The sequence below is a fragment of the Nymphaea colorata genome, chromosome 5 (genome assembly GCF_008831285.2).
Source record: "Nymphaea colorata isolate Beijing-Zhang1983 chromosome 5, ASM883128v2, whole genome shotgun sequence".
NCBI lineage: Eukaryota > Viridiplantae > Streptophyta > Magnoliopsida > Nymphaeales > Nymphaeaceae > Nymphaea > Nymphaea colorata.
Genome location: NC_045142.1, coordinates 7,058,982 through 7,076,802, shown reverse-complemented (window position 1 = coordinate 7,076,802; position 17,821 = coordinate 7,058,982). Strand labels below are relative to the sequence as shown.

At 38.2% G+C, this 17,821-nt stretch overlaps 1 protein-coding gene across 1 annotated transcript; it reads right to left on the bottom strand.

Moving 5' to 3' along the window:
- Positions 1-2,667: 2,667 nt before the first annotated feature.
- Positions 2,668-8,138, bottom strand: LOC116254643 (L-ascorbate peroxidase 1, cytosolic-like). The gene is made up of 10 exons (XM_031630170.2): positions 7,980-8,138; positions 4,894-5,021; positions 4,236-4,404; positions 3,959-4,024; positions 3,785-3,833; positions 3,604-3,689; positions 3,377-3,456; positions 3,152-3,254; positions 2,974-3,032; positions 2,668-2,880 (listed from the first exon to the last, which is right to left on the bottom strand). Exons 2-10 carry the CDS (start codon positions 5,010-5,012, stop codon positions 2,865-2,867), a joined length of 747 nt encoding a protein of 248 aa, XP_031486030.1. The 5' UTR covers positions 5,013-5,021; positions 7,980-8,138; the 3' UTR covers positions 2,668-2,864.
- Between the last annotated feature and the right edge of the window lie 9,683 nt (positions 8,139-17,821).

Here is a 17,821-nt window from a genome sequence, read left to right as displayed (position 1 = left end):
GCCATTTCATGAAACCTTAACATTTTCATCAAATTTTGCAGGGAAACGTGACTTAGATGTTGATCAAAACTGATATGACCATGAATTAGACTTCTAAATCTGATCCATATATATGACCTTTATCAGATAATAAACATTAGAAAATGGATATCTAGATCCAAATTTGAATGTGACAGCCTCAGAACTTTGTCCATGCATGCACATGCAATATTTCGATCGGCATTGGTTGGTCTAGTCCCTATAAAGTATTGACCAATGTATTAATAAAATATCAAAATGTCAGTTTCTACCTTATTTTATAGCTAAGACGGTGTGATGGAGTTCGCACGTATCAACATGTGCATTATCTTTTGAGGATTCCAATGTGATTTAGAACCCAAGGTAATTCGCAATCTATTACCCACAATATGCATTTGACTTTTTTGGTACAAATGTTATAATATTAGTCATTGTTTGTTACTCGCACTTATTATGTATAAGTAAATTTAAGTAAAAATATCATTTCTTACAGGTTGTTTTGAGGATATACCTTTTTCATCAATGCCCATGATGTAAGCTTGTTTACAAGGTAGCATATTAAACCAAATTTTCACTTTCACTACATGTGAAACACCCCACGATATTTTAACTTTTACTACAAGGTATAAAATGAAATTTTCAAAAGTAACTAAATAATTGCAAATCACAAGTAATTGAGCTAAAAATATAGTTTTTTATTTTTAAAAGTAGAATTCACATTATTTGCCGGTTTTGCGATAAAATGTGGCTTGTAAGTTTATCTAATATATGAAATCCTTGTGTATAAGGTTTTAGTTAAATTTCTACTTGGACTTTGGACTAGCTGGAACACATAATTTCAATTTCAACATAGTTGACTAGAGGTTGAGAAGTTATAACTGGGGCTAGAAACGTGCATTTTGTGTCCCTGCCCAAAATGAATTTTGGGTCAAAACCTTATGAAAAAGTCAAACTATATATCACACATTCGGGGTTGATCGATATGAGTATCCAGTCTAGAGTGAGTATGGTTTGAACTGCATAGGAATCCGGGAAGTAGACGCGAACTGGACATGGATCTACTGTGCTCAGAGACCTACCATGGTGGAATTGGACATTGCTATTGCATAATCGACAAACTTATTCATAAGATCGTTTACGATTTGATTAAGGACCGACGCCTCCTGAAACAAAGTGATAAGTTTGGGTAATTAAGTTTCAAGAAATCGTCTCTCCATCTCCCTCTCTATCCAAACGATGCTAGCTTATCTGGTCAGGTCGATGCGCGGTAATGGGCCGGTCCCTCGTTCAATTCCCGAGGGTGCAGCTTTATTGATGGCGAAATGTCAGTATTGGTTGATGGGTCTTTAATCTGGTTTATGGGATGGGGTACGCTGTCTCCACTCATAAACGCAGACCAGCCACCTATCGGGCTGCACAACTAGTCGAGCCAATTCGGGCTCGACTCGAACTCGCTCGACTAAGCTCGGCTCGAACTCGACTTGTTTATAAACGAGTCGAGTTCGAGCTGAAAGTTAAGCTCGAGTAAATAAACGAAGAACTCGACTTGATTTTAATTTTTTTTTTAGATTTTTTGTTTTTATTTTCATTTCGTTTTTTTTTTTCGTCTCATTTTTCTTTCCTCCCTTTTTTCTTTTTTTGTTTCCATTTAGTTTTCTTTCCCTTTCATTTTTTTCCTTTCTTTTTTTTTCTCTACATTTTCTCTTCTCCCCACGCACACCTTTTTCTCTCTCATTTTTCTTTCCTCCCTCTTTTTTTTTTCTTTTTCCCTCCCTTTTTCTCTTTTCTCCCCCTCCCCCACGCCGATTTCTCTCTGGACTTGTAAAATGAACCGCATTTGAAGGAGAAATAAAAAGTCAAGCCGCTCGAGCTTTAAAACAATTTCTCGAGTCGAGATCGAGTTAAAGTAATGAAACTCGAGCTCGACTCGGCTCGTGTGCAGCCCTAGCCACCCAGGCTCTCCCTCTCAAGGCGGAAGACCGTAAAATTCTGATAAAGGCTTCACTTTTTTGCCCCGTTCATTTATACAACACCAATGACAAGTCACATTATTTAAAAATTGTATTTTTGTAAAAGTATTAGCATGCATGCTTTTGTAGATGCAATTTACCTTCACTACCCTCGTTGATTTCCCTTGAACATTTAAGAAAAAATTTGTTGGTGCCGGTTTGGTTGTCGAACGTAGAACATGCTCTCTACATTTTTCAACCGTATGCCTCACGCTTATTGGGCGATTGTCTCAAACCATGGCTTTCTATGTTTCTGCATGTAGTTGAAAAAAAAAAAGGGCGTATGATTGGAAATGCATAATACTACGCCGTCCCATATCTCTTTACACCAAATCCTTGGAAACTGACTCAAATAGAGATACCTTTGTGAGGAAAAAAAGAACAAAGCTCGAAACAAGTGTCGGCTAGTCGGGTGCTAACCTCGCACCATACAAGCTTTGCAACACATTCGGGTACGCGTCTCATAAGACGGACAAATCAAGTCGGCTGACCAATAAAGGGATTCCTCCGTCAATAGGGAAAACAAAGTAAAGCTATTATATGCTGTCGACGGGCATCAGCTAAACACTGGCGGCGACAGAGAACAAATATTCCGTATGCAACAGATAGAGGGAGAAAGCAAAAGTGAAAGTAGACATGCTGAACAGAAGAGACCGCAGGCTGAACAATGATAATATCTAACAACATTTGTACGCATCCGTCCACATATTCTTATTACAATGTACCAAGACCCTTTTCCCAGAAAACGAACCCCCATGTAGCCGTCCCACCCAAGCAAAAAGAAGCAAGCGACACCGTCACCAGTAACCATTCCTTGCACCGCCAAGTCTTTCGAATTCAGGCGTTGGCGAATCTGATTAAAGCGCGTCAAAAATAGAAATCAATACTAGAAGTGTTTTCGGGCACAGAACAAAAGCATAGAAGGAAGGAAAAAAACTTTACTTACCCAAGCTCGGAGAGCTTCAGGTGGGCCTCAGCATAGCCATCAAAGAAAGCATCCTCATCCTGCGACAAAAAAGGCCAACAGAATCCATAAATTGTGACGCGGAAATTGTATGCAGAGTTACATGCCTTTCTCTAACAAGCATCAGAGGGACCAGGATTCGATGGAATCGAACACCTACCGCTGCGTACTTCTCCACGAAAGGACGGAAAACTGGGTCCGACAGAAGGGCCTTGTCTGATGGAAGCTGAAGCAGCCCAGCCTTCTCCCCGCTCAGCAACTCCCTGTACACGCAACGCACGTTGAGAATCATTTACTAAATTCAAACTACCTCATCCGTAACGCACTTCAAAAAACAAGAACGCAAGGAGGAAGAAGACGAAGAGAAAAGACCACGGCAGATTACTTGAAGTAGCTGTTGTCAAAGATCAATGGGTTCTCTGTCCAAGCTCCCTCGAATCCAGATCGCTCCTTGTGGCATCTTCCCTGCAGTATCAACCAAGCATTCAAAAAAATGCCAACACTATATACTAACACATAGGTCTATACGCCTGAAAAAAATCAATGAGGTCTAAGCAGCATTTAATAAAGATGACCTCTAATGTTTTCTAGAAGAGAATGGAGGATGGTTACCAAAGTGTGTCCTCCCGACAAGGCAACAATGTCCTGATCAGACAGACCCATCTGCTCCTTGAAGACAACTCTCAGGTGATCAGAACCTGGAAAGCGTTGAAGAAAAAGCATAACAGCGATCAGTTTTGTAGCCCACAGGCAAGCAATCAGGCTTTAGTTCGATAGCATATCATATACGTACCCTTGGTGGCATCTGGAAGTCGGCCTTCCACGGCAGCCTCAGTCTTGTCCTGTAAAAGTGTCTACACAGTTAGAGCCGTAATACACACCAATGCAGTGCCAATGCAGTGCCAGCTTCAAGGCAAGCCAAAATCTGGACGTCTTAAAGTGACCACTGAGTCACTGACCAATTTACCTGTCTCCCTGGGTTGAATGGAATCTCCGGTCCACCGGTGACCTCAACAGCAACAACTCCAGCCAGCTGCAACATTGAAGTGCTCATGAAGAACTGTACGACATACAGAACTAAAAGGCACAAAGCATTTCAACGCCTTCTTGTCAAGAGGATAATGTAAAAAGCAGACTTTAAGAAAACCAACAGTTTGATGAACGACTTCAGCCAAAAAAAAGGAATTTGGTTTGGTCTTTCAGCTTGAAGACATGTAAATCAACAAGGGGAGCGAACTCTTTACCTGGACAAAGTCAGCATAAGAGAGGGATGGGAATTGATCCCTGACTGGCTCCAAAATCCTCACAGCAATGTCGAGCCCCGCGTTTGCCCCATGAGCAAGTTCGTTCTTGATGGTACCGAAAGGGCCTCCCGTCATGCTCTTAACATCAAAAGTTCCAGCCGAGTGCCATCTGCAACATCATTACGTCTCCCCCATCATATGAAGCAGCAAAATTGACATACATGTGTAGGAAAATTTACTGTACTCAGACCATGTTTTAAGTCACATTCGTCACAATTTTGACCACGAAAAATTACTGTGTACTCAGACCATTTTTCAGTCACATGCCAGTTGACGTTTTATCAGAGGAAGAAACCAAATGCTTTTGAAAATTCAGTACCAAGTGAATAAAGAAAGGAAGACCAAATCACCAGCCGGTGGGATTTCGAGACGCGTCCATGAATAGTTTTTTCGTATTTAGGCAGGGGAAGTTATGGAGCTAGACAAGTCTTTGCGAAGAAATGCCCAGCCTTGTCAGAAAAGGCGTTGAGAAAAACATAAAGGTGAAGACCGAAGAGGATCAGTTGCGAATTTTTAACCAAGACAAAAATAATGCAGTATAAGATTCGCAGATAATGGGAAGCTTCAAAGTGGCTTAGATGAAGGCATCTGAACGTACGCCAGACGCAGGATAATGGGAGCGCAGTTCTTCTCCGCAATGACAGCTCTGAGCTTCCTCCTGCATTTCTCAATTGCCTTCTTGTATTCCTCGCTAACAGTTGGGTAGATTTTTCCCATTATTACTTCCTGCGAAAGATGTAACACAAGAACCTTCAAATCATTGTTGAACAGCAAACACCAGACTCGGAATGACAACCTTCAAGTTAATCAAGCAAACAGCCATAATCATAAAAGTTTGAAATCCACGAAAGCAGAGGATTATAAGACGCAAGGGACGAGAGAACAGGAAATATGTAGAAGCAATTTGGATATAATCATTTGAAGAAGCAACTGCCTGCTAAAACAAGAGTGGCGTAGATTTTCCATTTTCATCCTTAAATTGATGAATTATGTGAAAGTTCAAGTAAAAAAGGGGGGAAAAAATTGTGCCATTTGCGACCTTTTTTTTCCCTCCGTCTTAAGTTAGATAGAATGTAATGAATTTTTCGCCAGGTGTTTTGAATGGTGAGGGTTAAACGTTATTGAGGCTGTCAAATGTTCCCAAAAGATGGCTGGTGTTGTTTGAATTGGGGATTGTATAGTCGCCCGGTCTCAGAGCTCTCCATCATTTAGACACGCTCTTGCGCCTACAGAAATTTCCAACAGCCAACCGATTCTCTACAGCAAGCGTCTTTATCGACAACAACGTTCAGTACAAGTTTTCCTCTTGACAGAATTAGCGCCCTTCGTCTTCAAAAAAGACCAGCGGCCGACTTGTTGCATTCATTTCTTATCCATTCTTCAGGGACATACAAAGCCTTAAAGCATGATCGAAAAGAAAATACAATTTTACCAATAATATGCTCACAATTTTACCAATAATATGTTCCCTTTCATTGTTTCAGATATTTTAATACTTCCAGACATTTTAAACCTGCTCACCTTGTCAGCCAAATAACGCAAATACTATGGCAATTTTTTAATTTTTTAATTTTTATGTTTTAAAGAGCTTTATGGAAGTTTATCAATGTTCATGGAAGAAAAGTAGTAGAAAACTTATTATTAATATAATATTTTCCTCCTCTTTTTAGAGCTTTTGGAAAAATGTTAAAAACGAACCTTTGGATTCAGAAATCTCCCTGGAATAATTTTTGTGACTACGGTCTTACCGGAGGCAACGCATAAAGAAGGAGCACACCACGTGCCCCAATTTGGCAAAAGCCGAGTAGTGGATATTTCAACATATAAAATGCTAGTTGAATTGAAATCGTTGCTACTCCTAAACGTGCATCCTGACCAACATCTGAAAGTGCCCCCCCTAAATTTGACCACTCCATAGAAGTGCCCTGTTGAAGATCTCATAACTTGAATATTCCTAAATTTTCCGCTTACTTCGTTAGGGAGTAACTCGTACGTTACGAAGTTTATAAAAGCAAACTACATTTACATTTGGCCCATTAAATCTGTTATTATTGATAATTAAAAATTATTAATGTCACAAAAACATTAAAATGTATTATTTGAGCCCCTGACATAAACCGTTTGCTACGCCACTGGGTCCTACTGTGCAAATCGTTTCAAGGGGGCCAACAGCTTGGCCAGAAGCTTACACTCAAAGACCACCTGTCCCGTCAGTTACGGGGATGTCAGTGGACTTCTAAGAGGCAATTCAAAGAAACGAATAAAGTATCAACAGAAATAATAGAAACCGATAGGAGAAAGAAAACATATATTTTGCTATTAATTTCGAAACAAAGTTATCATTTCGAAAGAAATGTTTATCGTAATTGCTCAAAAACAGTTTTGTCCTTAACAATAACAAAGATAAGTTGAGAAAAAAAACAGCACCATACGGTGTGATCAGGGTGGTAACGCGGACGACGAAGCAGGAACAGGAGAGAGGCCAACTTCGTAGAAGCAGGGTACGGCCACCGTCTATAAAAAAACTGGGATGTTTGCAATTTTCCAAAAAACTGAGGTTAAATATATATCCACCAAATCTTGGAGAAATGACCTCCAACAATCGAAGGGACAAAAAAAGGGCACGAGAAAAGGCATGAACGAGAAATAGATCATTTGTTGGGGGCCTTACCAAGTTATAGATCAAAATAAAGCAAGCAAAATCAACAACTGACAGCAAAGGAAATGAAGAAAAACAGGAAAATTAATTCATCGAGTTTCGCCACGAAAACAGGATACCAATTTCTTTAAATAAAAGAGAAGGAATCATGGTTATCCAAAGTACACCACCTTGTCCAATGAGGCCAACGAGAGGGAGAGAGAGACTGGCCCTTTCAAAAGAAAACGGGGATATCAAGGAAGGCAACTCCGCAAAGAGAAAGAAACTCAAAAAACGAATCGAACTAAAACATCTGACGGAAAAGGAACTACTAATGGATAAAAAGGAAATGATGTTGAAGACGAGGGTGTGGACCTATATAACTCGAAAAGAAAAGCAGACTAACACACTTCGCTGATCAACTACACGAAATAAGAAAAGCGTAAAGCAAAATAAGAGAAAAGAGAAAGAAGACTTTGTTCGAGATGAAGCAGCTGAAGAAAACAACTATAAACGATCATACTGTAATCCTCATCCTCGGGTAGGAAACCGAACGACATTGAAAAGAAGTTAAGATACAGCAGAAGTACAACAGGTGAGAAAGAAAACTAGCCGCACCGACACGGCAAGAAGAAAAATTGAACAGCTGCAAAACTAGAAACTGAAACCAACCATCCGGTGGCAATGAACACTATAAAAGATTGAAGGCCACATTCAGAAAAAGAAGAAACTCATCAGTCATCAGGTCGGAAGGAAAGCCATAACGATCCGAAACGGTAGATCAACTGTCCATTTTCAAGGAAACGCAAAAAGCGTCATCCGATCGCAACAACGAAAACTCGAAAGAAAAAGTAGACACAAAAAGGAAACGCTTACTGGAAACCATCCGATCACAAAACTCAAAAGCCATTGATCATGCTAAAGGAAATACGGAATGTGGAAACAAAAGCCAGATCGAAAGGAAGCACAGAATCGTTCAGATCAAAATCAGCGCGGAAACCGACGAAGAAGACGAAAGAGCAAACGGAGATGGTCAGTTGGCTCACCGAGAGTGGAGAAAGCGACAGAGGCGGGAGGCAAAGGAAACCCTAAACACCGAACCAGCGAGCGACACGAGCAGTTCACGCATCCACCCCTCTCACTCTGCCTGCCCGACTATTAAAGGGGCGCCAACAAGCGGTCGGAAGCTTCTAGTAACTTCGTTCCTCGCCGTCCGATCCTGGATCCGACGGCTGGATCATCCCTTCCCACATCGACGGCTCAAATCGCTCGGTCGCCAAGAGATGCATGACCAACAGATAAGGTGTGGAAGTAAATAAAGGGATCCGTTCTTGTTTCGATTCCTTTCACTCAGTAGTCGGCCCACAATTTTGCCCACAGTCAACTGACCTTTCTACCCTTGAGCCCAATGAGGAGAATTTTCTGAATAGTGAATGGTCAGCTCGGTATTGCCCCTGCCAAAGTTTTCATCATCACCGAAAAAAATATTGTCACTTTCTTTGGGTGGTGGTGTTCTTGTCACATTTATGCCCCTAAAATTGTTGGAAATGATGGCCGCATCCTCGGCCTGGGGAATTGTGAAAGATGAGGATAATAATGTCATTTTCAATAATACCATGTTACGCTGGTTTCTGCTTCAAAATCGGGCAACAGCGTCGTCCACATCCTGACGAGAAAGCCCTCACCTCAAACAATATTTTATCACAAAAGGACAAGAATGTCCTGCAAGAGTGGAGGGCAATTTCGCCAATGATGAAATGTATCGTTAGGTGCCTAGTGTGAACGCGGTGAAGTCCACTTGATTCCACCGGTAGTGCTCGCAGTCCACGAATGGGACTTTGCCACGTTTGCATCCCCGAAAGGACGTCAGGGACTAGTAGCTCAATGGTTGGCGAGTCGCTAGAACCGACTCGAATTGAAAGTTCCACTCGGACTGGGTCGGGCTTGGGCAGGCTGGATGCCTGATTAAATTAAAGAAATATTTTTTTAATATAAATTATAATTATATATTATAATCATATATAAAGTATCAATAAACATAATGTATTGAAAAATTTTAACAAGGTGAACCCAACTTAATCAAACCCACTCAGGCCAAGCCGATGCCTTTTCTGCGGACTCAAACCTAAGCTCTAGTCTTGCCGAGTATTCGACCGAACGCAGAGCCTTAAGGGATCAGAAACAGAATCAAGTAGCTTTGCCACCAATTGGACTAGACTGATTTTAATAACACAAGTTCTGATAAATAAAAAGCTAACTCGTTTAATTTAATGAATCAAACTTGAGCAAAGCAAGCTTGACTTGATTAAACTCTATTAAGCTCGCGGAGAAAGAAATACTTCTCTTTTATATGCAAGTGGAATGTTGTCTTCTTTGAACGTCGAGTGAATCATAACTTTTGATACATGGCTTTGCCTAAGCTCCAGCCAAACCTGCACTCGAACTTAGCTAAGTTGAAGTCGACTAGTCGAGCCCTCTAAGCTCAAGCTAGCCAACTTGAGCTCAAGTTGTGGCTTGTGCCACTTGAGCTGAGTTCGAGCAGGCCCAACTCAGGTCACCAACAACCTATTTACGTTTTGTTTGTTTTTTATTTTCTGTATTCCATTTTTATTTAACTTTTTTTTCATTTTTACAAGTCAAGTTTCTGTTAATCTGACCTCTACCAATATTGAACTTCAAAGTTATATTTAGGTACCCAAACAATTTTTTTTTCTTTTTTGGTCAGCAAGTGCATTTTAAGATGTACAATAAGATCACGGGTACCAAACCCCCCGGTCGATACTCGATAGGATAGCTAATGCGCATTTAAGGTCTCACACCAGACATCAATGCAGCCTTGTAAGGAAACTTCGCTCTCACTTAGATGGTTAGACTCTTACTTATTATATACCATAATAAGAGAAAGTAGACCAAAGAGGAACACATGGATTTGAATTAAATATATTTTTTATCCATATCATTTTTAAAAGATATTTTTTTATGATAATACTGATTTTACCATATTTAACTATTTGATAAGATAATATTAACTACCATCCACACAGAAAAAGTAATATTAGCAGTTGACAGCCCACGTTCACATTAGATTTTTCTAATTTTTAATCCGTAAAGATGACCTGAACCACTGATGAAAATAATTGGTAAATAAATAAAAATAGTACTGCCTTACGAGTCATGCCAGTTCAGGTTTGTTATTTTTAATAAATTCAGTTGGCTTTTTGCTTTCGCCATTATGAATTTCTTTTTACCCAAAAATGTTGTCCTTCTCTTCTAATTGATACGCTACCGGACCATGTTAAAAAAATAAAAAAGTAAGTACCAAAATCAGCTCGTTCGGTCGTTTAGCGCTACAAAATACTTTTATTATGGAAAATATTGTTAATATATAATTAATACCATTCATTCAGAATTCCAAAAAAAAATACAAGTATCGAAAGTAACAATGTTGCCTGGCAAACTGTATTCAAATTTTTCGTCCTTTGGGCCCCGACCCGATCTAATTATCCAGATCTGGCTGAACCTAGGTCCAGTTTAGTCCTAGCTCAGTCACATGAAAACGTTTCAAGGATTGGCGTGGGCCGGCAGTGGCTCACACCAGTCATGCAGTAGCTCTGCTCGGACCGCGATCCCCTGTATGCCTCACCCAACAATGTGTGAACGTTAATTATGAGCAAGTTGGATCTAAAACACATTATCGAACCAAATCCAAATCATTTAGATGTCTAGAAATTGGTAAACAAACATCGGATCCGGTCGCAAGTGGAGAGGAAGTTAGACACACGCTTATGCCCTATTTGGCGACAGTAATAAATTGTTACTGTTCCATTAACCTGCCTATAAAATTGATATTCATTCATGAAACACTATATTAACTTAGTATACCAATCTACTTCAGTTTTTGGTATGTTTATTATGATAACAATCAATTATCCTTGCCACATGACCCCTTGTTAATTATAACAAGCTGGGCATCGGGTCGGCTGACACCCAAGCCGGGGCTCAGGCCCAATACTCGATACTCGAGTTCACGCTCAGGTTCGATTAAAATAAAAAAATATTTTTCAAACATAAAATATATATTTTAATAATAAAATCTATATTTTTTTTAGGCTCGAGCCCAATCGAACCAGGTACCAGGTAGTGACCCAACCCAAGCACCAAATTTGTTGTCATATTAACCAGAAAATCTTATGTCAAACCCCTTAACTAGGCGAACCTAGTTACATCATGCTAGCGCATGAAATTTTCTTGTGCAGTATGTTTAGGACGAAAATACCGCTTGTTCACACACAAAAGCAAAACTTTTTGTAAAGATAAAAATGTAATTAGAAAAAATAAAAAAACTATAAAGGACATTATTTTATAAAACATTACCAAAATGTCTCCTTGCTGTTAATGCCTATATGGGTTGCACAACTCAATCTATTAACTAGAGACTTCAAGGTTTTGTCAAATTATAAAACTCCCAAGATCTTTCCACCGGCCTGAAAATTGTGTTGTACATTCATTTTTATAAGGAGTAGATACTCAGGGGCGGAGGGTGGGGAGGCCTGCAGGGCCATGACTTGTGTGAGAACAGGAAAAAAAAATATTAAAAACATCAATTTTTTTTAGTTTGGTTTAACATGTTGCTCCTCTTGGCCCTACATATTGCTTCTCTTGGCTCGACCTGCGGATAGTTTGGCCCACCCCTGAAAAAAATCCTGTCTCCATCCAATACTAATAACATCTGAACCAGTAATTGACCGTCAACCAGCCACGCACCCTAGTTGATAATTAGTAGTAATTGTTCGAAAGCCAGACGGACCACCCAAGCTCTAATGGTGGAGTGAAGAAAATTAGCTAGAGAGACATCTATTTAGAAACATTTATATATGAAAGGGCACCTATGTATGCATAAAAGTAAATATTAAATTTGTTAATGTAAAAATAAATGAATTTTAAAGATCCAACTACACCACCCAACTAGAGAGAAGGCACTCAGGCACCATGGAACATGACAAGATAGTCGGAGAAAGACAAAAGAAATAAAGAAATGCAAACGCAAGAAAGGTTGAGGAGCTAGCTTTTGACTCACTATTTCCCACGCGTTTTCTTGTGTCTTTTCTTCTTCTTTCCGTCTTCCCCAGGCCACAATCTTTTCCCCCGAAGGTAAAGGCAGTTTGGAGGGCCATGTTCCTAAATCGGCTGTTTGATTCAGTTTTGCAGAAGACATTGAAAAGCAGATTCTCAAACTGAATTCACATTGAAGTGAACAAGTAGGAATTGACTTCTTGAAAAGGAAAAAAAGCCTTCATATTATTTGTATTTTCCAAATCTATAACTCATTCTATCATCCACTCATCCCTACTTCTTTCCTAAAGCACCCGTGCATGCTTTTGGCATCTAAACAAGAAGATATTTAAGTTAAATGGTCTATCATATAACTAGGGTGAACAAAGAGTCGAGCACTCGTTAAACTCAACTCGAGAACGAGTTCGAGCCGAGTCATTTGCTTAATGAGCCGAGCTCACTGAACTCATACAAATAATCGAGTTGAGTTCGAGTTTACTGAACTCGAACTGTTAAAGCTCGACTTGCCTCTAAAATGATGTATAGCGATTTTGTAAATATTCGACTCGTTTTTTTATTAAGAACTGATAATTAATTATGTAAGTTTTTACAAAAGCTCTTTCAAGTTTGTCGAACCTTAGTTGAGTCGAGCTCGATTTATAGTCCATATATTCAAACAAGTTAGTCTAGGCTTAATCAAGTTGAGCTCGAGCTCAACACTTAACTGCCAAGTCGAACTCGAGCTGCTTCTATCGAGCTATTCTCGAGCTCGAGCTGACTGAACTCGAGCATGACTCAGCGCGTGTTCATCCCTACGGGCAACCACTCAAATCTTGAAACAGCTCTTAACCTTGAGGGTAGAAGAAGGGTTGGCTTTAGTCTCTCGCATCAAAGCATAAAAATGATCAACAAGAACTTCTAAAACTAACTGGAATGACATTCTCGCTATTAATTGAAGGATGGTTTTGAAAATTGTACTGAAAATACAGAAAACAAACTATATTTAGTAAAAGTAACTTTACATCATGAAAAACTAAAAATTAACAGGCAGGGGCCATTTGGATGACACCCTCTCTAAACCCAGTTTTATGAAAAGTAAGTTTTTTTTTTTAATTGGGCGACACATTCAAAACCACATATTTTGTGAGTAGCATGAGAAGGTCACACCCTTTTATAATATCAGGTTTTGCTAAAACTGGGTTTTCCTCAAACCTAGCTTTGATGACACCCAATTACTCTAAAAACCTGGTTTTGGAAGTAGAATCCAAATTTTTACTTTCGAAACCTGGTTTTGATGTATCATTCAAACCACTCCATATATATATATATATATATATATATATATATATATATATTCTGTTATATGTGAATTGCCCCGGTATACATGTATAGGGTTTATAAGAACTTAAATACTAGTGGTCCAAATTCTTTGGCTGCACAATGCAATGTGATATTGTAAAATATGATGAAAAAAGAAACTTTTATGTCTTAATTATTAGTTTAATTAAGGAGAAAACTTTTTCTTTGTTATTAAATCAAGAACCGATGGATGCGTCCAAAAGTCTAAAAAAGGTATGATTGATTTGAAAAAATGAACTGATGGACTTTGAAAGTAAGGTGTGGACTATAATTAAAAAAAAAAAAAGGAGCTCGAGAAAATCAAAGTAACAAGGGAGTTGCGTAAAGCGAAAGATTTAGGGCCCTCTTTTGGATTGTAATATAAAGAATGCTTAAATTCCAGAGTTAATTGCAACTTTCTTTATGATTTTTTGGCAATATTTTTTTGGCAAGAGCATAATCAGAATTTTTCATTTAAGCGGCACTAATAATAAGCCTTAAATTTTTAAGTGACATCAACACGTAAGCGAGAAATATTGTTCTGAAGTGTCAATATAAAAAAAAGTATTTTTTATAGCTTTGTGTGGGCAATTTGTCCCACGTTGCCCATACCTGCCTCCGCCCCTAGCAACAATTTTTTAAAATTGTCAGAAATTTATATATTAAACAGCACTAGTAATAAACTTTAAATTTTTAAGTGACATCAACACTTAAATGAGAAATATTGTTCTAAGGTGTCAATACGAAAATAAGTATTTTTTTTTGTAGCTTCGTGTGGGCAATTTGCCCACGTTGGCCATACCTGCCTCTGCCCCTAACAACAAGTGTTTAAAATTGTTTGAATTCAGCAACAAAAGTTATGTATGGACCGGATCTTTGAATGAATCATGTTCCCACCAAGAAGAACAGTCAATGATAGGTTTAGGAAAAGGGACCTTGGCTTCTCTGGTCGAAGACTTCGGGCCAGGTGGGTGGGTGATCTCGTCTGCTTTGGATTTGAGGCAAGGCAGAAACTTGCTAGTCACAAAAAACACTTTTTTTGGAAAAAATGAGATAAATTAAATTGTTGTATAAAACTTAAAAAACACATGAAAAAAACTTTTTTTCATGTTTTTTCATTTTTTTCACTTTTTATTTTTTTTTAATGCCAAACAGTTTTTTTTTCATTTGTTAGAAATTTGCTTATCTTTTGATATTTGTATTATTAGTTTCTCATTTATTTTATTTTCTCCTTATTTTTAATTTTTTTAAAATTTATTGCATTTTTCAAACTCGCCGTATTATATTTGAGAAAATCCTCAATCATCATCGTTCAAAACTCGGAAACGTTATTTGTAACTATAATTGGTACCAACGTTTTTATATTGTAATATGAAAGCTTTGCTGTTTGACAAATGAATTTTCCATCAGGCAGGTCCAAAATTTTACATGAAACTTCCCTTGGTATTTTTAAGAACTTCAATTGGGAAAAGAAGCTTAGGTTAAGCTAGCCTTTTAGCTGAAAAACAAGATTAAGGGAGAAAAATTCTGACCTGGCTAATGGATGCAATCACACTTTCAATTGTTTCAATTAAATTTTTTGATGAGCTGGAGAGTGAATCTTACTGTCTGGTCGAGTGCTGAACCTCCGCTATTCTCCTTGTTTTTAAGGTTCAGAGATGTGTTGATACCAGGTGGCGAGATCTTCATGTGCTTCAACTTGCATGTATAGTCAATCCCCCTTACTTTTGCATGTATAGTCAATCCCCCTTACCATACAAGAATATAACCTCCAAAAGTAGAGCCAAGAGGGGTCTGGCATTAGCCTTGGCCCACCTCAATTTTTTTTTTCTAATTACATGTAAATTTTAAATTTTTTTACTTATTTTATATAAAATTTTTGAAAAATGATATTTCAGCCTGGGCCCAGGGACAAGCCGGACCCGATTCTAATAGTAAACTATTTTTTAAAATATAAAATATATTTTATGGATATAAAAATATAATTTTATAATAAAATATATTATTAATAAATAAAAATTTTAAAAATTAATCGGGCTGGATCGAGCCCCCGTCGGGCTGGATTGAGCCCTCATCGGACTGGATCGAGTCCCCGTCGGGCCGATCCCAGGCGGCCCATTGGGTCTAGGTCCAGACTAGGTTTTTCGGACCCGTACCGGGCTAGGTACCAAGCCCAGGCCGATCCCAGGCGGCCCATCGGGTATGGGTCCAGACTAGGTTTTCCGGACCCGTACCGGGCTAGGTACCAAGCCCCCGTCGGCGGCCCGGCCCGGCCCCACCCTTAATCCTCACCTCATTTGAGTTATGCCCCTCAGGGCTTCAATTAAATTTCAATAGCTTCGTTACACCTCCTATGTTTTGGAGGATGAGTATGCCATGATATTAAAGCTGGGATATTAAAGCTGGTTGAGGAAGATTCCTTGGATATGTATTTTCATAATATTCCCTCATCAAATTTTCTCCCCATTCCCATCAAGAGATAGAATGCTAATATGAGAATACATGTTTTCTCATTTTATCGTAGAGGCACTGTGGTAGTTTTGTGGGGGAATATTTTTTGGGTTACATTTTTGGCCTTACTAGTGGGTGGGTCTTTTATTTAACTAGTAGAGGCAGATTGGTCATTTTAAACCCATAACACATGGTTACTTATCATGAACCATAACATATAACTAGAGCTGCACAATGAGTCGAACCAACTCTAGCTCAACTTGAACTGGCTTTGGTTAATTTTGACTTGTCTATTAAACTCGTGCAAGCTTGTTTAATCTATGTTATTTTTTTATGTCATTTTCTAAATTTAAAACAAAGGAAATAGATCATGTCAAATGAGAAATTGGCAAACGAGCTTAAACGAGTTGAACTCGAGCTGCAACTCAGTGTACCAATCTAAGCTCCAGCTGATCTTATACAGCTCGACTCAATCTAGACCCAACCAAGGTAAGAGTCATGCCGACTCGACTCAACTCGTGTACATCCATTCTTATAACCAGCTCTAACAACTATAAATTATTTAATTAATTTTGATAGGCAGTTGACCCTTGTTATAAATCCTGTTGGAGAAAAAGGAAACCAAATGAAGTGGAAGCAGTCGTTTTTAGTTTGCTATATCAAAAGCAAAACGAAATAAAGTCTACTAAACTATATAAAAAAATGCATAAACTATTATTGTTTCTTCTATTGTGTGAATAGACTATTTGATCAAATTGATTGTGTTCATGCAATAACAGGTTACATAATATTTCTATATTACCATACACAAATAACAAATTAACAAAGTATATATTAATTATTGACAATTAAATAATATCACTAAAACGATCATTCTCACATTCATTCCTCCAAAATGATCACAACGACTAACGATAGACAATAGCCATCTTGCTTTTTTAACTTTGTTTGGAAACCACCATTTAGATCAATTTTAAAGGGAATCTCAAATTTTATTAATTTTCCATGTAGAACCCATCTTGCTCAAAACCACCCAAGAGGTCTTTCGTGTTGAACTTGATATAGCCCTAGAAAAGTATAATAATTTGCAATATTTTTTGTAGTTCGTGTTCTCGTGATATCTTGGTTTTATGAAAACCAATTTTTTGATGAGTTTTTAAAGTTTACCATATGTATATGGATGACAATCATGACATACAAAAGCAGGTTTTGATGAATAACACAACCCATACCTAGAAACAAGGGCGAAGCCAGAATTTTCTTGAGGGGCGGGCCGACAGTTCGATCTCGGATCCAGGTAGGACCAAACTGAATTTTAATACAAAAAATATATTACGTAATTAAAAAATATTATTTTTTTCAATGTAAAAAAAAAATCATTGGCTGGGATGGGGTCATGGCCTAGGCGGACCCCCCTTCCCTCCGCCCCTGCCTAGAAAATAATAATAATAATGGCAACAATAATAAAATGTGTCTCAAGGTTTTTGTGCTTGAAGGCTGCTAGTTTCCATTTCAAATTCTTGAAAAAATTTGCACACGTTGGAACACCTTTTTTTGTGTTGTTAACCACATAACACTTGAAACGGCATAGGTTGTAGTACCTATTGTGGGTGTTTGTCCCCATAAAAAGGGTTCTTAAAGCTATGTTTTGCCTTTTAAACCAAGGTAAGGATGTTAATTTTATTGTTCTTAACACCTATGCTGAAAACCTTATATATGTGAGGGCCATTCACGTGTTAGTCCATAAGAGCAGAGGGCGTGAAAGCCTTCCCCCACATGTAAGCAGAGGGCGTGAAAGCCTTCCCCCACATGTAAGGATGTTAATGGATCGGATTCGAATCAGGTATACCCTTAATCATATATGTTTTTTTGGATATTCACATATTCAGATTTGAATATAATAAGAAAATATATTCAAATTTGAATTCAAAATCCAATTTTACAATCTGAATCCAATTTTTATATTCATATCCAAATCAAAATCCAAAATTTGAATCAAATTTTGTCATATTTTCAAAATGTAAAAGCATTACTTATCGATATTTCT

Bases quoted from the DNA above. Each gene is read 5' to 3' on its own strand.
- LOC116254643 (XM_031630170.2), bottom strand. From the start codon at position 5,012: ATGGGAAAAATCTACCCAACTGTTAGCGAGGAATACAAGAAGGCAATT. The intron at 4,405-4,893 runs GTACGTTCAGAT...ATGATGTTGCAG, and splicing joins CCCATTATCCTGCGTCTGGC to ATGGCACTCGGCTGGAACTT. The intron at 3,690-3,784 runs GTACGTATATGA...AACGCTTTCCAG, and splicing joins ACTTCCAGATGCCACCAAGG to GTTCTGATCACCTGAGAGTT.